Genomic DNA, 23976 nt, shown 5'->3' on the forward strand with positions numbered 1-23976 from the left:
TTAATATGTGAGAATCAAAGAGAAACCATGCAGCAGACCTTTCTCACTGTGGCTCCAAAGCATTTTTAGAGAAATCTGGAGAGACAGAGGCGTCTCCCCATTTGGGAATTTTTCAGGAAGGGGCAGCCAGCAGTCCTCCGGTATCTAAGGTGGTTTTACTAGTCCTTCCTGGAGCTGAAGAATAGACCAGATGACTTCCTAAAATCCCTCAGGTGTCATGAATCTAAGGGATCAGAAGTACAGGCAAATGTATAAGGTATGGGTTCATGTGAAAAAGAATCCAACTTGTATGCGTAAAAAGTGTCAAACTCCTTTGCTTTCCTGTGAGACCCAGAGAGATTGCTTGTGTGAGGATCCAGGGGTATTTGGAGGCAATGCCAACAGCTTTTTAGGATTGAAAGGGAGAGCACAGCCGTTGCCTCAGCGGAGGAGAGCGTGGTGACCCAGGGTCTGTTCTGATGGCGTTTCTGCTGATGCCTCTTCTGAGGCCTGACACATGTTTCTCACAACGAGAGGGCATTGTAAAGCAGAGCTTTAGTTAGAGGGTTGGAAGCATCACTTTACAGAAACCATTTTAAAGCGGCAGGCTCCACAGCTTGCTTAAGGGACACAGAGCAGAGTCTGAAGGCAGCTCGCAGACGGCACCCTCCCCGAACTATGAGAAAGAAGGGTGGCCTCCCGTCAGAGCCCAGAGATGAGAGAGGAATGAAGGGGGAAGGTCTACCTGGGCTGTAAGCTTGAAACCCGTCACGACCTCCGGAATCCCTTTCCCGGAGGAAGTTGCTGGAGCCACGGCAGTGCTCGGCCAGCCTCTGCAAAACCATAGCACATGTAGGGAACGTTAACACTGTACTGGGGTCCACGGACAAGGCAGAAACTCTGTTTTAAAGAAACCCGGCATCAGAACGGGAAGGGACCTTGGAGACCATCCTGTCACTTCATGCTTTATTGCTGAGAAAACTGAGGTGCGAGGAGGTTAAGTTACTTCTGTAAGGTGTTAAATGTACGTTGAATATAACCCTTTAAGGGACGCCCTAGCAAGTTGTTGGGAATGAAAGGCCAGACCCTGTAGGAAAGGCCTTTTTTCTTCCAGTGTCTGTGACTTGAGGACACAGACATGTGGATTCAAGACCTAATGCCTGGGTATCATTATTTATTTAATTGGAAGAAAACATAGGGGTCATTTGCCTGTTTAAATGGGTCATATTCCCTGTTGGAAGGCAAAGAGCTTTGGGAAATGTTACATTCCCTCGCCAGCCCCGAAATCAGGAGCGAAAGAATGATCTTCTCTGGCCCTGCGTGTTTCTGACTTGTTTGACAAGCTCTAGTGAGCTACCAGATGTGGAGATTCTTTTCAGCCTGGGATAATTTATTTATCTGTTTATGTATTTTACCAGGAAAGTATCTATTGAGTTCTTGATACTCATTTGCAAGGAGCTCCTGGGGGAACAGTAGCAGTGTATAGTGTTACTTGAATGTTTGATTTTTTTCCCCCCAAGTCTGTCTGCTTTTATTTCAGACCTAAAGAGCTGGGAAATAAAATGCAACTTGTTCCTCCTCCCCTCCCCCGCCTTTAAGAGAGGCCGTTTAAAACATGTGGCAGAAAATGAGCCATGCAGACTTGGCTGGATGTATGAACCCGGGAATTTATTTTTCCTTTCGTACTTTGATCCTCATTTCCAACCATAAAAAATTATTAGTAGCCCTTAAGTGTTGAACATTTTTCACCTGAGAGATGTGAAACACTCTTGGCTAATAATACTGGTTATAAAATCAGTCCTTCATGTGGGGATGGGAATTGACTAAGAGCAACTGTATGTTGTTAGGTGCACACAATGCTGATGCCTTTCTTTTACTGCCTGTGCGTCCCCTAGGTGGCAGCGGCTGGTGAAACCTCTTGGGTGCTAATCAGTTATGATAATTTATTTGTTTTATTTTGTTCACAACTCCCCAAGGTAATGGCAAGTAAAGGATCATGAGAAGACAGCAGAATAGCGTGGAATGCCTTACTTTTTCTCATGAGAACGTGAAGCCACCTCTGAGTGCGTTCTCCTGCTATAGGAAGCACCAAGGTGAAAGGCAACCCAAGTGAGAACGAGCTTGGGTGTGCGTGTGGTCGCACGGGGGAGTCACAGGCCAGTTGAAGTGATGGAGGCGGAACTTGTGTTTGGGTTGACGTTGGAAGCTAGGTCGGTTCAGCCATATAGGGCCAGCTGATGGACAGGCTAAGAGGTCAGCTGAAAAGTCAAAGGCGGTGAAGAGGTGTCATAGGTTTGCAAAGAGGTATGTGGTCCAGGCAGTCAGATCACAGGATGAATTAGAGATGACAGACTGAAGACAGGGAAAGCCAGTTAGATAATGGTAGTGGAAAACCTATAAGCTTAATGTTCATCTGGATTGAAGAACCGAGAAGGGAAGGGTGGGCTCCGTCATAGCTCAGATTTGATTGGTAACGAGGGAGCTTGGCTAAGTGGAGAATTCCAGAGCTGAGACTCTATATAACAGTTAACTTTTAAACAGAATTAGTAAAATTTAGAGCTAAATGTATTCATCCAGGGAGAGGGGGAGAGATGATGTATCTGTGATTCTAAATAAACTATCCCACTTTCTGTCTCCTCACTAGAAGAGCAGAAAGATGGAAACACCTGTCTTAGAATTAGACTTAATAATAACCTTTTTTAAAAAGCTAGTGGGTAACTTTTAAAAAAGAAAATAGGTTGTCTCTGTCCTTCTGTTTGTCCCTCTCTGAGCCGTCTGCCAGTAAAGTGCCACAGATACCGGGTCTTGGACTGGGTCTCAAGACTGTTTCCCACAGATACCGGGTCTTGGTCTGGGTCTCAAGACTGTTTCCCACAGGCTTGTGGTTATGATCTTTCTGATGGGAATTGGCTGCTTTCCTCTCTAGATTTAAGTCCCAGAGTCCTAGATCTGAAATTGTGCTCAGGGTTGTTGGGAATCCAGGGCGGGTTTTCTTTACGGTACGTGGAACCACCTGTCTCATCCTGCCATGGGCCCTATGACAGGCTTACACTCTTTGGTTTCACCTAGAGCACCGAGAAACTGGGTTCTCATAGCCAACACTGATAGAAATGAAACGTCCCTAAAGGAGGGCCCAAATGCAAGGGACATCCCTGCAGCAGATAACCTAACTATTGGAAGTGCCTTGGCCTTCAGTGGGACCCAGTGCCATAGATTTCCTTTCCTTGGCCTCTCAGCTGACTCAGGTCCTTGAGCCTCCACATGGCCTGACCCAGTGGCTGCCTGGAAAGACTGGGAGTTCGGGTGTTTCCTTCTCCTCTCTGGATGATGGACTGCAGCAGCAGTGTACCGTGGAGCCAGCACAGGTGTCGGTCCCCATGAGTGCAGGCACCGGCTGTCCCCAGGAGCCGGGCCTGTCTTGGGCCCGGCTGTCTTGGCCCGGCTGTCTTGGGCCCGGGCCTGTCTTGGGCGTGCGCAAAATCAAACCTTGTCAGAGCTGTTCGGGGTCAGCGTTTGTGCTGGGTCTGCGCTAAGGCTTTACAGTAGCTATAGAACCATTTTGTCAAAGCTGAGCTTTTTGAACACTAAAAATTGTCTAGGGCTTGCGGTGACTTCTTCTTTTAGGATTGAAGAAGCTGATGGCTGGAAGCTCTCTTTGAGCCTTGTGTATTACATCTGAGAGAGTGACAGTTCCCCTCTGAGTCTCCTTCCTGGGCCTGGCCATCATACAGATCAATGGTGTGGACTATTGAAAGGGCATCTGTCTCTCTTTACTTCCATTTTTCTCCCTTTTCTTAAGTACATGAAGAGTTGCCTTTATAGAGACTGATGTTCTGAGAAGAGGGAGCAGGCCGGATGGCTCATGCTGTGAGTGTCCTTGCCCACGAGGTACAGTCAGAGCTCCCCTCACAGGAGGCATGAGGAAGACTGAGGCCAGAGGGGAGTCATTCTTCCTAGAGAATTACCTCCCTGGGGTCTTCACATCACTTCGGGCTCCCTGTTTCCAGCCTGTGGGAGACCTGAACCCTCTGATAGGTCTGTCCTATCACCAGCTTGCAGACTCGAGGGGCCTGGAGGGAGAATAGTTCATGTGTGCCGCTCTGAGCACGAGCTGCTGAAAGCGGACCCCGAGTGGCAGGCCGGGGCCCACGGAGGTGCTGAGAGAAGCTGCAGTGAGGTTTGACCTCTCGGAGCTTTTCTAAAGCACCCAGTCCCCATCGGAGGGTAAGTCAAACAAATATTAAGGAAAGGAAATCGAATATGTCTGCTGAACATTGAAATAACATCTGATGGTTTAAAAAAGCACCCAGTTGGGAATTACAATAGAGTGACACTTTTTCCTTCCCCACTGAGCAAATTAAAACAGCAAGCTCCGAATTTGTTTGCCTAGCCGTTAATGAAACATCAAATGTAGGACTCGGGCTCCTTATCCCAGAGAGGGAGCCTGCTGCCCGCTGGTACATCAGGTGTCTCCGTTGAAGGGTGTCTCCTCCTCACAGACTCCCATCCCACGGAAGTCAGGTGAGTTAGATTTGCAGTTTTCCATAAGCGCTTATTTTGTTGGGCAGTGCCGGTGAGGAAAGAGCTCTCCTGACCTTCCCACTCCCCGCCCCACGTGCCCCCCACCCCGGCCACACCTCGCCATCTTTCTTGTCCGCAGCACCGGCAAGCCCACCTGGCCCCGGAGTTCTGTGCCTCAAGAATGAATGTTTGTAATGTGGGATAGTTATTTTAAAGAGGTGTTGGTACACTTGATGGTTTAAAGAATGCATACTTTCCCTCCCCCATTCAAAAGGAGATAACTGTCGTGATATTCCAGCCCTGAGAGGATCCATATGTTTACGGGTTATTGTTCCAAAACCTGCCTGTTGCCTCTTTGGGATTGATTACAGGCTTTGGCTGCTCCAGGAATCCAGAGCTTCAGGATTTGGTTTATGATTTGGGAATAGGGGGAATTTGTCTTGCATGGGCTGCTTATCTGCCTTGATTTTCATAGGGGTGCTTAAAGGAGGCGTGTGGGCAGGACTTGGCATGGGACCAGGGGAAATGAAAGCCATCCTGGCCGTATCCAGGCCCTGAACTCCCCCCGCAGCTCTCTCAGGAGGGCAGAGCTTGCAGCTTTCGGAGCAGAATTCTGTGGTGTGCTGCCCAAGTGTAAAGCCGCACCGTTCATTGCCACTTGTAAAATTGCTTGCAAAATCGTGAGTTTAAGACAGTGGTTGGTGGTTGCTATCGCATTAGACATAGCAATTCCCTGTTTTGGAAGAATAGAAAGAAAGAAATCTTTAAAGGAACGGAGTAGTCCCCAAACCTTAAAAATGTCACACCTGGGAGAATGAATCTCAAGAAAACAAGGTGAGCTAATCAGTGTGATAAAATTACAACTCACCTCTTAGGTCAGATTTATTTCTTGCTGCTCCAAAATTGGTGCGTAGGGTTAATCGTGATTGCAGTATATTTGCTACTATCTGTTGGCTGCTTTAGATCAAAACTTGTCAACCTTTAAAAGCAAAATTTCTAGGTTCCCATCCAGCCTCTGGAGTTGGGGCTGAAGACTTGAGGGGTGGGGCAGAGGTCCTGATCACATGTTGACACTCTGCTCCTGGAAGGGGCAGGAAAGGGCTAACTTCTTATAACTGAGGCCACTAATTCACATCGGTGGCGTAGATCTGGGGCTGGATTGACAAACCCCCCTCTTTAGCTCGGTCCATTCAGACAGGATTGTGTTTGCCTGGTCTACTGCTCTGTGCCTAGGGCTTGACACATAGTGGGTGCTCAGTCAGTATTTACTGATAGAGTGCACGTGATGTGATTGGATATGGAATTTTTTTATATATAATTTCTATGAGTGAAATTAGAAGGAGTTTTTCAAAGTTTAAATGATTCTGTATTTTGTATTCAGTGGGAGAACTCTGGTTTTCTCCTGGCTGGCCTGCTTAAACGGAGAGCAAAGAGTAAAATTTTGTACTGATAATTTACCTGGTTGGGGGCAATAGGGATCTCAGCCCTAACTTTGTAATTGAACTTCCTTTTCCTTTATCCTCTTAAAATGAAATCCATGAAGCTTTTTCCTTATTCCCTGCTTTCCCATCCCCGACTTAACTCTTCTTTTGTACTTTTTCCTGCATCCTTGCTTTCTTTCATCTCTAGCTTTCTATGCATATGTCATTAGGTTTTCTCAGTGGTAAGCTCCTTAGTGACAAGATAGATTCTTTATTTTTGTATTCACTCTTTGAAGTATAAGGCAGTCCCTAGAAAATAGTTGGGGGCAACTGATTTTTGACCAGAGGTGCAAACGCAATACAGTGGAGGAAAGACAGCTCTGTTAATGAATGGTTCTAGACAAATTGGACATCCAGAGGCAAAAGTTTAACCTTGACCTAAACCTCGCACCTTACAGAAAAATTAACTGGAAGCGAATCATGGGCTTAAACATATGAAATGTAAAACTATGAAACTTTCAGGAAAAAAGCTTAAGGAGAAAACTCTTCAGGATCTAGGGCTAGACAAAGAGAAGCATGATTCATACAAGGAAAAGTTGATAAATTGGACCTCATCAACATTTAAAACTTACGCTCTGGGGCTTCCCTGGTGGCGCAGTGGTTGAGAGTCCGCCTGCCGATGCAGGGGACGCGGGTTCGTGCCCCGGTCCGGGAGGATCCCACATGCCGCAGAGCGGCTGGGCCCGTGAGCCATGGCCGCTGAGCCTGTGCGTCTGGAGCCTGTGCTCCGCAACAGGAGAGACCACCACATACTGCATACTGCAAAGAAAACTTATGCTCTGTGAAAGGCCTTGTGAAGAGGATTAAAAGACAAGCTGCAGACTGAGGGGAACTATTTGCAAACAACGTATCCAACAAAGGAGTAGCACCTAGGATATATAACTCTCAAAACTCAACAGCAAAAGACAAACAATCCAATTAGAAAATGCGCAAAGGACAGGAGCAGTTATTTCACCAAAGAGTATATACAGATGGCGAAAAGCACGTGAAAAGATGTTTGACATCATTAACCATTAAAGATTAAAACTGGAATTATATACACCTATCAGAATGGCTAAAATTTTAAAAAAAATTGTCACAACACCAAACGCTGGTGAAGATGCAGAGAAACTGGATCTCTCATACATTACTGGTAGGAATGTAAAATGGTAGAGCCACTCTGGAAAAACAGTTTGGGCCATTTCTTATAAAACTAAGCAGTTGCACTCGGGCATTTATTCCAGAGGCAGTAAAATTTCTGCCCACGCAAAAGCCTGTGTGCGAATGTTCGTAGCAGCCTTGTTTGTAGTGCCAGAAGATGAATTAGCCCAGATATCCTTTAGGGGGCAAATGGTTAAACAAACTGGTCCATCCACACCATGGAATATTACTCAGCAATGAAAAGGACCAAACTATTGATATACAGAGCAATTTAGATGAATCTCTGGGGAATTATGCTGTGTGGAAAAAAGCTAATCCCGAAAGGTTACGTATTGTATGATTCCATTGAAACATAGCCGCCTTGAAATTACGAAATTGTAGAAATAGAGAACAGATTAGCAGTTGTCAGAAGGTACCTGGATGGGGAAGGTCTATAAAAGGTCAGCAGGAGGGACCCTCATGCTGATGGAAATGCTCTGAATCTTGACTGTGTCAGTGTGAATATCATGTTGTTACATCACACTATAGTTTTGTAAGATGTTACCATTGGGAGGAACTGGGTAAAGAGTACACAGGCTCCCTCTGCATTCTTTCTTACAACTACTTTTGAATCTACAGTTATCTCAAAATAAAATGTTTAGTTAAAAAATAGTGGAGGCTTCCCTGGTGGCGCAGTGGTTGAGAGTCCGCCTGCTGAGGCAGGGGACATGGGTTTGTGCCCCGGTCCGGGAAGATCCCACATGCCATGGAGCGGCTCGGCCCGTGAGCCATGGCCGCTGAGCCTGCGCGTCCGGAGCCTGTGCTCTGCGACGGGAGAGGCCACAACAGTGAGAGGCCCGCGTACCGCAAAAAAAAAAAAAAAAAAAAAAAAAAAAATAGTGGGAGCTCAGAAAGCATCTAAGAGTTGAATGTGTAAATGAATTAATAAATAGGAACACCCAAATCTCTCCATCCCTAGACTGTGACTTAAGCTTGCTGTTGGGTTGCCTTTCTAGAACTTGATAGCAGGATTAATATTTTTTTAATAAATTAATTTATTTATTTATGGCTGCGTTGGGTCTTCATTGCTGCGTGCGGACCTTCTCTAGTTGCGGCGAGTGGGGGCTACTCTTCCTTGCAGTGCATGGGCTTCTCATTGTGGTGGCTTCTCTTGTTGCGGAACACAGGCTCTAGGCATGCGGGCTTCAGTAGTTGTGGCCCCCCGGCTCTAGAGCGCAGGCTCAGCAGTTGTGGCGCACGGGCTTAGTTGCTCCGTGGCATGTGGGATCTTCCCGGACCAGGGCTCGAACCCATGTCCCCTGCATTGGCAGGCGGATTCTTAACCACTGTGCCACCAGGGAAGTCCAGGGTTAATATTTTTAAGATAGGTGGAATCTCTGGATATTTAAAGAAATGTTATTGAGGGCATCATCTGTTTTCTGCTTTTTGTCTTTTTTTGCATCATCTGTTCTGATAGTTTGGACTTTATTCTAGTTTTTGCCTTCTGTTGTAGGCCATCCCAAATCTTTTTTTTGAAGTAGATGGGATACAAATAAATAAGCGACTTAAAAAGAGTTCCTCTGCTTCTTGATTTTCCACCAAGAGATTATGGAGTTTAAGCACACATATAGGGCACTCCGATTAATTAACTCATTAAAGAATCGTTTTGGAACCACATTTGTGCTTCAGAGTCAGCCAGGATTGCAGTTTGTGGTCAATGCCATTTCCTCCCTTTGCACAGTAAGAAAACAAACCTGGCCAGTTCTGCAGTAGCATCTGTGAGTGATAGGGCAGAGCAGTGATGTGAAGTAAGAAGAGTGACTTCCTCCCTGCTGGGCAGAGCTGATATCTTTGGTCTCCAGTCAGTCAAATCAAGGCTCACCAAGATCAAGTTGAAATTTTGAAGGCTCAGTAATGGTTATTTATAAAAGCTGAAGTCTCTGTTTCCACCTCGTGAGGATTTAAAGGGAATAGCCATTTGCCTTATGGTCACTATTCTTCTTTTAACTTCATTAAACAATCCCCTGGGACCAGACTTAGAAACAGTATCACCCCCACTGGAGTTGAGGTTATGGAAATAAAAATGATTTCACGTTTAGCGGGTCTTAAGGAGCACGAAATTAGAAAGCCCGTGACCTGATCCTGACCCATCTCTGCCTCCTCCCATCCCCTCAAACTCACGTCTCTCCTTCCCTTCTTTATTATCTCTCAGGAGATTCATTGCCTCATGAAAAATAGTAGTTGAGTTTAATCTTTTGTTCAGCTGCTTTTTGCTTGTCCTTCCTTCCCTGGCCCAGAGCCTCCCGGATTACAAGGTTCCAGTAGGCCCTCGGTGTCCTAAGTGGCGTCTCACTCGTTTGCCACACAGCTGATGAGACTTCCTTCTTTTAACGGTGCGAGCACGTGGCTTTCTCTGCTAAATGGAAACCACGTTCATGAAGAGCCTTCGGCTTTCAGAGGACGGATGCTGAGGGGAGCAAAAGGTTTTGTCGTTTTCCCCGCTGCCTCTCGCTCCCCCATTCTGTTCCCCACCTCGGTCATTCGCATGTGTGTAGGACCCTTAACCATCTCTGCCAGCAACTGCACACAGCTGAGAACACTGACACTGAGTATGACTTTAAACCCCGTCATCTGACCTCTTTGTTTGACAAATGAGGGCCTGAGTGTGGGGAGAGGAAGTGCGTTTTAGAATCAGGAGAGCGGGAAATCGCAGGACTTCGTGAGCAGAGGCTGGACGGGGAGTTAGGCATGACCTAGCAGTGTGACCTCTGGACAGCGCTTCTTGTCCAGCCTTCAGTTTTCCCATCTGTCCAGTGAGGGGACTGAACCAAATGATCTCCGCCTTCCAAGTGACCCCTGAGTCGGCGTGGGCAGCGGTCCGCAGCTCACACTGCCGGAGTGTGAGTCTCTTCTTAACCATCCACCGAAGGCCTGTGGTTCTGCCGTCTGGTGAGATGGCAGATGTCTTAGAGCCACCTCTTCAGTGGTGTCTTCCTAACAGTGGTACCCACGAAAGGTTTAACGCACATGCTCCTCTACCAGCTGTGGCCAATCCTGGTCTGTCTCCCTACCTTCATCACGGCCCCAGGCCTGAAGAGAGGACTTGAGAGGAGTGGCAGTCATGTGCCCCAGCACCAGGGCACTAACCTCCAGCCAGACTGGGGCAAACAGGGTCGCTGCCAAAACCCCAGGAGCCTTCCCATGATGGGGCTTTTCCTGTCTGGCTAATTTTAAGCAGAACCCCACCTTGGGTTGGAAAGGTCTCTGGGGCAGACTGAAGTGATGTAACAGGTAAATCTTAATACATAATGCAGCGTGTACATGTATTTGTCAAAACCAGTTAGGGCACTCCAGATGACAACGCTGGGCTCCCTTGCTCTAGATGCCCAGCGTTAGCATTTAACTGTGCCCCAGGCATGGGTAAAAGCTCTTTGGCTTTTTGCAAAGCGCCCCCTTGACAAAAACTACCAACCACCATTGTAATTAAAAGCATGAGCTGAAAATGGAGCCAATCAGTCCCTCCATTCCACTTCATTTCAGGAAATTCCAAATATAAAAGGTGAGCTTTGTTCCCAGAGGGCTGAGAGTGAATCCGATAACTGGCTTCTCTGTGGAAACCAGCTAGAAATTGGACCTCAGCCAGCTCCCCCTTTCCCATCTGGGCAGCACGCAAGACAGTCCTGACGGAAAGGACGGCCACTAATCCAAAGGTGTCTGCAAGCTGGGTTCCTTGCCGCTCTGCCACGACTGACCCTCGCATGTGGCCACAGGGCTTGGGCTGGGTCATAGCATTCTGTTCCACTTTGATGGTTAGGGATCAACAAAACCTAGGGGGCATGTGCAAGGAGAGAGATGAACCCTGGCGCAGTCTGGGTGCCTTGCGTCCATGTTCTGCCCCCTCTCCACCACCCCACACCCCCTTTTCCCTCACCACTTCTTAGTCCATCTCTTGATTCATGAATCCTGATACATGTGGCATCCCTCTCACCCAGTAGCAATATCCCTGTGGGAACTATGCCTTTGAAAGTGTGATGACTGTAGCAGCCACTTCAGAGAGTTCCTTTCCTCCTGGAGCTAGCCCATGATCTCCTAATCGGACATCCCAGATGGGCGCCACCTGTTGTTTCACCTTCTCCCTCCCCCACCCCACCCCCAGTCTGTTTCCTGAATCTGACTGTGGTTAGCAACACACCCTGAGTTTAATATGCGCTCTCTAAGCTGGCTTAGAATATAGTGCATTATCCTCTTTTCAGGAACATTTATTGGGTACCCGTATGGGTGTGGCATTTTAAACAAAGTGAAATAATGCAGGCCAGCAACTGATCACAGTTGCTGAATTAGTTTCCTTGGAAATAGGTCAGTGAGGAAGAAGATGTAAGAATTTAGGCCTAAAAGTTCATTAGAGGTCATTTAATCCAGCCCCTCCTTTTGCAGAGGGCAGAATGGAAGCAGGGCACCTTGAGTAGGTCTGGGGCACAACTCATCAGTGGCAGAGCCAGGCCTGGATATACGTTAACCTTGTCCCCAGTGTACTTTCTATAAGCAGTAATCAAGGCTGGCCGCTGTGCCTTTTAAAAAAAGGTAGAAGCTCTTAGTTTCATCCTCTAGTAATGGGAAGCCGCAAAAGACCTCAGGAAGCTTAAAAAAGAAAAAAAAAAAAGGGTAGATAGAAAACTGAAAATAGAGAAGTGAGCACAGCTGGGAGTCCAGAGAGGAGGATATTTCCATAATCCAGGTGAGAGGTGGTTGGGACCAAGATTATAAAAATTAGAAGGGAAGGAAATAGTTAGGATGGTATTAGGTTATTACAATTTCTGTTTGAATAGTGATGTAGGATAGGCCCCAAATGTAAGCACTATTCAAATGATTGCTAAGCCCCTAACCGAGGCGTGGAGTTTGTTATAACAGACGTAGGCCTCTGTCTTAAAAGATGTGTGCAATTAAAAATAGATGACGCTATACATGGAGGACTTCAGTAGTATAGGCAAACAATTGAATGATGGCGTTGTGACTTGAACATAGCTCTGGGAGCACTGTTACTAGAACTATAGGGATATAATGTGAAGTTTCAAATTCCTGCACTACAGTATATAAAGGCCTCTGTTAGTAATGACCAAAGGCTGACCCCGGAGCATTTCCCTGAAGTAAAAAGAAAAAAGTTGAATTAGAGTGGGAGATGGGTAGCGAGGAGGGAAGGGGAGGGGTCGAAGTCGAGTTCTTGCTCTTCTGGCTGGGAAAATGCTTTACTATATACATAATCGACTTCGTACTACACCGGGGCTCGGCTAGAGAAGCCCATCCCCTTCTGCTCCACTCCGTTTTGATCCTGCAGTCAGCTGCAGAGTTATAGATGAAGTGACAAGGATGGTATCCTGATTGCATCCAGCTGCCTGGAGTAAGTCAAGGGCAGAGAGGCCCCGCCTGAGGAACAGCTCTCACTGAAGGCTCCAAAGGCATCTGAGATTCGGGACACCTCTGATGCCTTCAGAGCAGCGTAGTTCAGCGTTCTGTGACCCAGTGTTACCAAATTAAGTGTCTCTGGAGAGGAGTCTGGTAAGTGGCTTCAGCTAACAGGAAGAGGACTGAAATCTCAACAGCCTTTGACCCTAAAACTGATCCAGTGTTATTATTATTGCTGCAGATGGGGGCTTGAAAAGAACCCCTTGGGAAAGTGATTTGACCTTCCTTTGCGCGGATTAGAGAGCTGTGTTGACTCAAATACAGGGAGGGGGAATGCAGCTTCCATCCAGCAGAGGTGCCAACTGAACGGATGCCCCCATCCGCCCCGCCTCTCCTCTCCTCCACCTTGCCCATCACTGGTGTTGAGTGCAGTTACTTGCGCTTGGAGCCCTTCAGAAATCTCTTTAATTCCATTGGGATGGATTGGTGGTTGTGGTCCTGGTGTGACTTGAACAGGCAGGTGCTTGGTGCCAAGCAAAGGAACCTGGCTGTGCGCTTGGTGGGGTGTGTTCAGGCCCACAGGCCAGACAGAAGTTACGGCCCACAGCCTATGTTGTTGCTCTGGGCTCTATAAAACTGTAATAGTATCGTATTATTTTAATCTGCTGAAATACAAACCCCAGAGTAGAGAACACAGCAGCAGCATTAAACATCTGAGGAAATGTTTGACATGGATTCATTTGTCTACAGCTATTAAGATGATGCCTGTGGCCGATTAACTCTGTTGGTTACAACATGGTGTTAACGAGGCCAAGGTTGTGGGTTGGAGAGGCCTGTTAGGTGAGCTGGTTCCGCACGAAGGAAACCTCTTTTCACAGCTCCGGACCACGTTCAAGACCCTGGTCAGACAGCCCATGAAAGCATGTAGATGATCACAAGGCCTGGGCAAGAGAGTGTAATGACTCAGCAAATGTCCCTTTACCCGCTGCTGGAAAAGCAATTTAAAACATGTGCTTTAGTGATGGTGAGTTACTACTGTGATCTTCTCACACAAAGGCTATCACATTATTATGAATGGTAACTGGTGATCAGTACTGTTGCAGACTTCCTTTCTGAATTAAGAAGTATACTAGCTCTGGCTGTGAAGAAGAGAGGAAGGATCTTTGGTTCCCTTCTTTCACACTCAGCTTTCTGCCTGCCGAGATTTTGCACACACACACACACACACACACCCCCCCCCGGTGCATTCAACAAGTGTGCACGGAATGCTCTCATGTGCCGACCCTGTGCTTTGTGCCTGGGAGGCCGCATGAGTAAGACAGAGTCTCTGCCTCATAGAGCTTAAACTCTGTGGGAGGAAAAGGGATAGTGAGTAGACAGTAAATAACCAGTGCAATTTCAAGAAATGGAAGTTTGGTGAAGAAAAGCATGGGGTGAGGGGGCGTGATGAAGAATGGCTGGTTGGGGGACGGCATTTACCTTGGATGGGAAGGTCTGGAAAGACCTCTCAGAGCAGGTGACATTTAAGCAGAGACCTGACTGATGAGCACGAACCAGCCTTTTGAAGAGCTGGGGGAACATTCCATTGAAGAAATAGCAGGTGCAGGGGGCTTGAGGTCTAGTCTACTCACAGTTAAAGAACAGGGAAGCCAGTGAATTGTGGGAGAATGTGGTACGAGAGAGATTGGAGAGTAGGAAGGCCATTTAGAACATGCTAAGGAGTTTCGTTATTATTCTTAGTCAATAGGAAGCCATTTTTTGTTTTTTAAAGATTTTTGTGTGTGGGGGGGGGGATGTTATGGATTGAACATATCTAAAACAGGTATGTCGAAATTCCTAACCCTTAGTAACCTTATTTGGAAATAGGGTCTTTTCAGAGGTAATGAAGTTAAAATGAGATCATTAGGGTAGGCCCTAACTCAGTTTGACTGGAATCTTTATAAAAAGGCGAAATTTGGGCACAGAGACACACAGAGAGGGAAGAAGACTATGTGAAGACAGAGGTTTGGAGCAACGCATCTACAGGCCAAGGAATGCCAGAGATTGACAGCCAACCCCCAGGTGCTGGGAAGAGGCAAGGAAGGCTCCTTCCCCTGGGTGCGATGGCCCTGCCAGCACCTTGATTTTGGATTTCTAGATTTCTAGCCACTCAGTTTGTGTTACTTTTTACAGTAGCCCTAGCAAACTGAAAAAGGGGGAGTGTTAGTATACTGGCTCTGCCTTTGGGAAAGCAATGAAGCATCCTTCCTGGACTTAGTGACACTGGGGTGTTGGGTAAATATATAATGAAAAAATACATAATGAAAAATATATAAATTAATAGGATGGAGCCCACTGATTGAATTACCCGGTATAGAATACCCCACTGCTCTTTTAAGAATGGTCCTTTTAGTGATGCTCTGTAAATGATGGTTTGGAGGGGCAAGAGTGGAAGCCAAGAAATAAGTTGGAAGTCTGTTACAGTAATCCAGTAACCTGCGTTAATCTAGTAATGAGTAATGATGGTGGTTTGAGCTAGAGAGAGTGGTAGTAGAAATGGTAAGAGGGAGGCAGAAGTAAAGCCAGTAGGACTTGGTAATGGACTGGATGTGGGGAAAGAGGGAAAGGAAGGAATAAAGGCTGACTCTTAGCTTTTGGCTTGAGCAGTTGGATTAGATGACGTATTGAGATGGAAAAGCCTGAGAGAGAATGGCTTTTCTGAGGATATGGAATCAAGAGCTATGCTTTGGACATGTTAAGTTTGAGGTGCCTATTGTTTATCCAGTTGAAGATATTAAGTAAGTAGTTGGTAGTCTCAGAAATGTTCCGGGCCAGACATACGTTTAGAGGTCATCAGCGTAGAGACAGTATTTAGTGATTGAAACTAGATGTTACTTAGAGGGGAGAGTTGAAAGAAGAGAGTAGGGGCCAGGAGTAGGCCCTCTGGAACCCCGCTGTTTAGAGGCCTGGTCAAGGATGAGGATTCGTGGTGCTGAGAAGCAGCACCAGGACAGCTGGTAAATTGTCAGTATTCACTAATGGTTAATGGTTTAAAGGATAAACTAAGTTGTACGGAAATACGTGGGGAGAGGTATTGGAAGTGCCCCACCCCTCATATACCAAATTCTGTTTAACAAAGCTGTATCTAAGAACCTTTCCAAATCTAAGAACCTTTCCAAATGCGGAAATCAAGTTTTTGTTTTCAGTTTGTTACAGATTATAGAATCAGACAAATTCTGTATACTTGAGGCTTCCAAAAGGTCATTAAAATGTCTTTGTGCTCCAGATAGATTTTTTTTTTGTTTTTTAGAAACAGAGACTTTGTAAGTTTTCACAGTGATCAACATTTGTTATAAATCAGGGTTCCATTTAGTCTTCATTTGTGTGTTCATTAAGAGTGGAACCTGTTTCGTTAATCACATGTTAAGAGATTACCTACCTTGGCCCAATTCAGGAAGCTCTTATTCTACATTACTCGAAATTTCCAAGCAAGCATGGGGAAGTTTTGGAGGAAATTAGAATCACATCTATCTTTGAATATTGGCAGAAGAACTAGCATCTGTTGGATCAGATATCTTCAGAAGCCTATTCTGCTCTTAGTATGTGAAGATTTGAATGTGGGGACTCTGTCGATACTGTTTAAAGAACTGAGCACTGTGCTTGGTTGTTGTCTGAACTGGGAGTTGATTGCTGATGTGTTTCTGTCCTCAGGTCTGGCGAGAATTTCCTGACCGGTTGGTGGGTTACCCAGGTCGCCTGCATCTCTGGGACCATGAGATGAGTAAGTGGAAGTATGAGTCTGAGTGGACCAATGAGGTGTCCATGGTGCTCACGGGGGCAGCTTTTTATCACAAGGTAAGTCGGGGGCAGACTTGGGGCAAGTGGGGCTGAGTTGACATACCAAGAGTATGATACTCGCTTTATTTGGCCCAACTTAATTTTCACGAGTTTTGGAAAAATGTTCTACTTTAGATGTTTTTTTCGAGTTTGCCTCTTTGATTTACTAATTCACACGTACAGACAGTTGTAAATATTCTCATTAGCCTGCTTTTTGCATGCATTATATTGTGAGCTTTTTTCTTATATCTTTAACATTTCTTCATAAACAACTTCTTAACGTAATTGCTAATATACCGTTATATTAATATTCCATAAGTCATATATAACTGTTTCTCTATCATTTAGGTTGTATCTAATTTTTGTATCTAATATATTATTTTATATCTAATATATTTAGGTTGTATCTGATTTTTTTGCTAGATAATGCTTTATATCAAATGCTTAAACAATGACCAGTATCCATTTTCATACCCGTTTGTACTTAGGATCATTATGATAGATTCCTAGAAGAAGAATTATGAACATGTGGGGGAGGTTTTGATATATATATATTTGTTGGTTGTTTTCAATATAGTTTGTGCCAATTTATATTCTTCCCAGCAAAATACAAAAGTATCTTACCATACCCTCCCTTGCATGAAAAACATTTTTAAAAAAATCAGACTTAGCTATTTTGATAAGTGAAAGTGGATCTTACTGATTTCACTTTGATTTGATAACTATTGAGGTTGAAATTCCTTTTGTGTATATTTTAGCCTTTTGTATTTCTTCTCTTAGAATTGTCACTATGTTTTTGACTCTTTTTTTTTATTAAAGGGAGAGATTGAAGGGTATGCATTGGACTTTAGAATATTCTGTTTGATGGTGGAGTGCTCCCTGGGAGTGTGTGGCTTAATTAAACAGTAATAACTTGTCAATTGTCAGCAGTGGCATAAGGAACTGATGTCAGGAAAAAGATCTGTGCAGCTCAGCACAGTTAATTTGACTTCGCTGTATTTATATTGATTGCGTGTTGTTATCTCAGCACTGCTGCCCTCATATTTTTCAGGGCTCTAGATCCAGAAATGAGTTTTTGTTCTTAGCAAAGAATAAATAAATAAATAAGGTTTATAATTCTTGGGGTTTGTGGTAGACTGATAAATTCCTTTTTTTAGCCCACAAATTTCTGTACTATTTCATACATATAGGTTATGTAGTTTCAGAATTGCCTCATTTTGTTTCACTTTAAAAAGGACATGTCTGCAATGTCAATCCACCATTAATATATCTGTTTCTATCTGCAGTCTATAGAAAGAATATGGAAAACAGGGTTGAACACTGTGACTCGGGGGAAGGATTTAGTGAAGATCAGTATGTAGTGTGTTTCTGAACAATATTTATTAAACATATGATATATTAATCAGTCCAGAGGGCCTACATCTTACAAGGGCTTCACACCATACGGTACACACCTCTGTTTACTATGAGTGATTTTTTAAAGAATGACAGTGTTAAAGACACTTGGTCACCTGACCAAAAACCATTCTAATACTTCCTTTGCCCTTTCTATTGATCCAGGCTTGTGACTAATCTTACGAGAGAAAGCTTGTCCCCCTACCATGGCTCAGTTGCCCTTTGTGTATCAGCCACAGGGAACTGCTATTTGAATGTGTTTCCTTTTCTGTCTCACCTGGCAGTATTTTAATTACCTGTATACCTACAAGATGCCTGGGGACATCAAGAACTGGGTGGATGCTCATATGAACTGTGAAGATATTGCCATGAATTTCCTGGTGGCTAACGTCACGGGGAAAGCTGTTATCAAGGTAGGAGGCATCCTTGGCCGGCTCTGCCCCTAACTTACTTTGCGATCTGGGGCATGCTTCTGGTTCTCTGAGTCTCAGAAGTTTTCATAACTATAAATGAAGCCTTGGAATAGATGAACTTTAAGCTCCCTTTTAGCTTTAAGATTCTATGATTGATGCTGTCATATTGTGAAATTGAAGCTAGGCTTTGATGATTTAAACATATGTTTTATACGGTTTTTTTTCTTTTTGTTTTCACATCTTTATTGAAGTATAATTGCTTTACAATGTTGTGTTAGTTTCTGCTGTACAACAAAGTGAATCAGCTATATGTATACATATATCCCCATATCCCCTCCCTCTTGCGTCTCCCTCCCACCCTCCCTATCCCACCCCTCTAGGTGGTCACAAAGCATCGAGTTGATCTCCCTGTGCTATGCAGCAGCTTCCCACTAGCTATCTGTTTTACATTTGGTACTGTATATATGTCAGTGCTACTCTCTCACTTCATCCCAGCTTCGCCTTCCCCTCTGGTGTCCTCAAGTCCGTTCTGTACGTTTGTGTCTTTATTCCTGCCCTGCTACTAGGTTCATCCGTATCATTTCTTTTAGATTCCATATATATGCATTAGCATCCGGTATTTTTTTTCTCTTTCTGACTTACTTCACTAGGTATGACAGACTGTAGGTCCATCCACCTCACTACAAATAACTCAATTTCATTCCTTTCTATGGCTGAGTAATATTCCATTGTATATATGTGCCACATCATCTTTATCCATTCATCTGTCAATGAACATTTAGGTTGCTTCCATGTCCTGGCTATTGAAAATAGGGCTGCAATGAACATTGTGGTACCTGTACCTTTTTGAATTATGGTTTTCTCAGGGTATATGCCCAGTAGTGGGATTGCTGGGTGGTATGGTAGTTCTGTTTTCAGTTTTTTAAGGAGCCTCCGTACTGTTCTCCACAGTGACTGTGTCAATTTACATTCCCACCAACAGTGCAGGAGGGTCCCCTTTTCTCCACACCCTCTCCAGCATTTACTGTTTCTAGATCTTTTGATGATGGCCATTCTGACTGGCATGAGGTGATACCTCATTGTGGTTTTGATTTGCATTTCACTGATGATTAGTGATGTTGAGCATCTTTTCATGTGTTTGTTGGCTGTCTGTATGTCTTCTTTGGAGGAATGTCTACTTGGTCTTCTGCCCATTTTTGGATTGGGTTGTTTGTTTTTTTGATATTGAGCTGCATGAACTGCTTGTATATTTTGGAGATTAATCCTTTGTCCGTTGCTTTGTTTGCAAATATTTTCTTCCATTCTGAGGGATGTCTTTTCATCTTGTTTATGGTTTCCTTTGCTTTGCAAAAGCTTTTAAGTTTCATTAGGTCCTATTTGTTTATTTTTGTTTTTATTTCCATTTCTCTAGGAGATGGGTCAAAAAGGATCTTGCTGTGATTTATGTCATAGAGTGTTCTGCCTATGTTAATCCATTTTGAGTTTTTTTTTTTGGTTGTGATGGGTCCTCGCCTCTGTGCGAGGGCTTTCTCTAGTTGTGGCAAGCAGGGGCCACTCTTCATCGCAGTGCGCGGGCCTCCCACTATCGCGGCCTCTCCTGTTGCGGAACACAGGCTCCAGACGCGCAGGCCAGCAGTTGTGGCTCATGGGCCTAGTTGCTCCGCGGCATGTGGGATCTTCCCAGACCAGGGCTCGAACCCGTGTCCCCTGCATTAGCAGGCAGACTCTCAACCACTGTGCCACCAGGGAAGGCCCATTTTGAGTTTATTTTTGTGTATGGTGTTAGGGAGTGTTCTGATTTCATTCTTTTACATGTAGCTGTCCAGTTTTCCCAGCACCACTTATCGAAGAGGATGTCTTTTCTCCATTGTATATTCTTGCCCCCTTTGTCAAAGATAATGTGACCATATGTGTGTGGGTTTGTCTCTGGGCTTTCTATCCTGTTCCATTGATCTATATTTCTGTTTTTGTGCCAGCACCATACTGCCTTGATTACTGTAGCTTTGTAGTATAGTCTGAATATACAATTTTGTTTTTTTTTTTTTAGTTATAGTTTTTAACCTCCAGTATCAGAGATAAAGGCTGTGGTGGTCAATCTACAAATCATGTTTTTTAAAAAATATAATTTTATTCTCAAACGTGACTTGGAATCTAGTTCTTTTAGTTAAAGAATGCAGTTTACATCTTTCTTAAGGTAGCTGATTTTTTTTAATAGACGCTGAGAAGATAGCACACTTTGTACAATTATAACTGTAGTTGTCCTAAACATTATTTTAAGATAGCGATTACCAGTTTGTAACAGTACCTTTCCTGTAACATATTAAAAGCTGAGATCACATGGGGATCTTTGTATGTGTAATAGATGTCTGTTCCTGAAATGTAGATCTTGCTCAAATCAGATCCCTAGGAATGCAGGGAGAGTACACTTCTGTGTAACAGTGGAATCGTCTTGACCTTTCTTTCCTTCTGGATTAGAATTCCATATGTGAAAATGGGCAGTGCTTCTAGGCCAGATTCCTGTACTGGAAGCTTATGTTGGACGCATGGTATGGCATCCCCAAATGATTCCTCATGCTATTAATTGATGAGACAAGCTAGATTAAACCAAAGTGACTAAGGAAAGAGGAAAAGTCACTGTGTGTTCAGACTTGACCCAATCTTACCCTACCCCCCAGCTCTCTAAATTACTCAGTGAACAGCTCACTGCAGGGAAAATTAAAGAATATAAATTGCAAAACTAGTTTTAAAGGAACTCCCCTTATTTCCAAATTTGCTTTTTTGTTTGTTTGTTTTTTGTGGTACGTGGGCCTCTCACTTTTGTGGCCTCTCCCGTTGTGGAGCACAGCCTCCAGACACGCAGGCCCAGTGGCCATGGCTCACGGGCCCAGCCGCTCCAGAGCATGTGGGATCCTCCTGGACCGGGGCACGAACCCGTGTCCCCTGCATCGGCAGGCGGACTCCCAACCACTGCGCCACCAGGGAAGACCCAAATTTGCTTTTTGACATGCTCCAAGATGTTCTTAGCTGTGCCTGCATACTCTGGACGGTAATTCCTCGGGTCTGTATGCTTCTTAGCCTGGTCTTAGTTATCTAGCTTTCTTCCCCTCCCATCCCTCTACTGGTTACTTATCTTCACTAGGTTAGGATAGCAGCCTCCCCTGAGTTTGCTAAAAAAAAAATTAGAAGTTTAACATCTGGGAGGGTGGTGGGGAGAGTCAGGGAAAAGGATTCAGAGGGCAAAGGACCACTGGAATTTTTTCCCTGACTCAACGGGATTGCAAAATAACCTGGCATGTTCAAGAGCATGGTGCTGCTCATAGCATTTGCCATTAGCTGGAAGAAGGAGAACGAGCACCTATTGGAACTAAGGTTACGGTGAAAGTTATGGGAAGCTGTATTTCATCGCCCTTATGGCTGCAAGAACAAATGGTGTTTATACAAGGACCTTGGCAGTGAGAAAACAGTCATTAAACAGGAATTAAGGAGCTTGTCATCACCACTTCTTTCCAGTTACAGAAGGCAAAAGCCCTCCAAGCCTTTTTTATTGGGCCCTTGTGAGTTCTGCTGTTGGCCGAGCCAGACAGAACTGAATGGAGGAATAGTGAGGCATGTGTGTGTGTGCATGTGTGCCTGCAGTGGGAGTGGGCATCTCAGCGTATAGAACGGAAGTGTGCAGAGAGTGGTGTCACGAGCGTGATTTTATTGTCCTTGGCACTGACAGCCAAGTATATTTTTGTGCTCTTCTGGCAGGTAACACCACGAAAGAAATTCAAGTGTCCTGAGTGCACGGCCATCGATGGGCTTTCGCTAGACCAGACACACATGGTGGAGAGGTGAGTGAGCCTCTAACCAAAAGTCTGCCCTGGTCTCTGATCCCCATTTCCTGCCTTGGGCCTGTTTATGGGACTTTGTTGCAGATATAAGGACAGCAGCTGGTAGCCATAGTCACCTCCTTTTGCACGTGGGAATTGGGTTAGTTCAAGCCCAGGTCACCCAAAGAATTAATTTGGAATGCTACTCACTCAATTTGTAATGGTTGGAAGGGTCTTAAAAATATAGCCGGCCTTAAGCTCCGGAAGCCAGATTCTCCGTGTGGACTAGGCAGTTAACTATCCACAGTCATTCGAGTGGAAGCGAGTTAATTCCAAAGAAATCCTGGATTGTTTTCCAGGGTGATAGCTCCATGTTACAGTGAAAGTTTGATTGGAAAGAATTAAACTAAACCCACTAGAGACAAATTACCTTTGCTGACACAACTGAAACACCTACCTACCAAGAACAGAATTGAAAGCACAGCTCTTTACATTACAGAGAGAGAAGCAGGACAGCTCTGAGATACTCCCTTTATATTGATTCAGTCGGTCAGTAAGCACACCTTTGTGTGGGTGTGATACAGGGCCTTGCAGGTGAGTGTAAAAGGAGTGGGAGAGGCCTGTCTTCCCTTAGGACCTTTATAATCTCAGAGCAGACCTAATAGTTCTCACTTGTATCCCAAAGGTCCCCAAGCTTCCAGTCTCCTGAGTCAAACCGAATTCTTCCAAAAGGCAACCCCTTACACGAGACAGCAAGCTCTGACAGCCAGTAACACTGTTGTCAAGGGACCAGCATGCATTCAGAGAATGTCATGAGAAAGGCATTAGAATGAGATATCGAGTTCAAGTTTCCACAGGTCCCATACGCATCTGCTTGCGGCATCCATTTCTGAAATCTGTCAGCCACATCAAAGTCCTTCGAGCCTGGAGGATGGTTTTGTACAGCGAGTTGTTTCACTTGGCCTGGAGTCTTCTATAATGTTTTACTCCTTCTTACTCTTACTTCTTACTCTTACTCTCTAAATAATCTCTTTATGTCTTTCATATATAAATGTCTTACCCAAATGACATGACTTTTACCAACCATCAATATGAAATAACATATTATTGTGATTTTGGAAATATCTGTCACTGGTACCAGGTATTACCCAGTCAAGGACAGTGACATCAACTGTCATAGCACATTTGGAAGAGACCCCAGTTATAGTTCTATTAGAGCACATGAACTTGATACTTAAACCTACCCCCATTCTGTGTTGGGAAGAATTTCATAGCATTAAGCAATTAGTTATTGATTGGACTGAGTTAAAATGGTGGGGTTATAGGGTCCAAGAAAGGAATTGTATGGAGAAAAGTTGACCTAATAGTGGCCCTTAAAGTTCATGCTAAAGCTAAACAACTCCTCTGTAACACCACTGAGATCATAACAAATGCAGTGGGAAAGATTTAAGTTAGATATAATTATTATTAAACACTGAAGAAAGTAACTATGGGAAATGTGGAAACTTCCTCGTGGGAAGAGGCTTTTGAAAATAGAATAGGCAACTGCCCAGATGTTGGTAGGCTCGATTTTATCAGAGTTTATAATTAACAATAACAGGTACACACACGTGTGTGTATATATATTTAATACGTGTGTGTGTGTGTGTGTGTGTGTGTGTGTGTGTGTGTGTGTGTAAAACTTAATCCAAAGCTATATGTGGTAAGTGTCATAAGGAAGGCTCAAAATGTCATACCTGATCGCAGGAAAGAGAAGTGACTTCTTGCTAGGTCAGTTATTAGGAATAATTTTGTAAGAGGTGGCACTTGAAGTGAGCCTTCAAAGGTCACTAGGATTCCAACCGATGCAACTCTGGGCAAGAAGAGGAGATCCTCGGCAGGGAAACTGGATGGTCCAAGGTACATTTGGCAAGCAGTCAAGATACCCAGTTCGGCAAGAACGTAGCCTTGTGGCCCATTAGTGCCAAACTGCAGAGAGCCCTGGATGCCCAATTAAGGAGCTGAGCTTTTTTCTCCAGGCTCTGGTAAGCCATAGAAGGT

At 44.6% G+C, this 23976-nt stretch overlaps 1 protein-coding gene across 3 annotated transcripts in view; it reads left to right on the top strand.

Annotated features, from left to right (window-relative positions):
- EXT2 (exostosin glycosyltransferase 2) overlaps nucleotides 1–23976 on the top strand; it is a 135054-nt gene that overhangs the window by 100502 nt on the left and 10576 nt on the right. For all 3 annotated transcript variants that reach the window (XM_082844361.1, XM_082844360.1, XM_082844362.1), the window contains 3 exons: nucleotides 16191–16334; nucleotides 17996–18124; nucleotides 21875–21957. In XM_082844361.1, coding sequence (XP_082700487.1) covers nucleotides 16191–16334; nucleotides 17996–18124; nucleotides 21875–21957 — 356 coding nt within the window. The remainder of the gene's footprint in view (nucleotides 1–16190; nucleotides 16335–17995; nucleotides 18125–21874; nucleotides 21958–23976) is intronic.

This window comes from Leucopleurus acutus (genome assembly GCF_964270905.1).
Source record: "Leucopleurus acutus genome assembly, chromosome: 8".
NCBI lineage: Eukaryota > Metazoa > Chordata > Mammalia > Artiodactyla > Delphinidae > Leucopleurus > Leucopleurus acutus.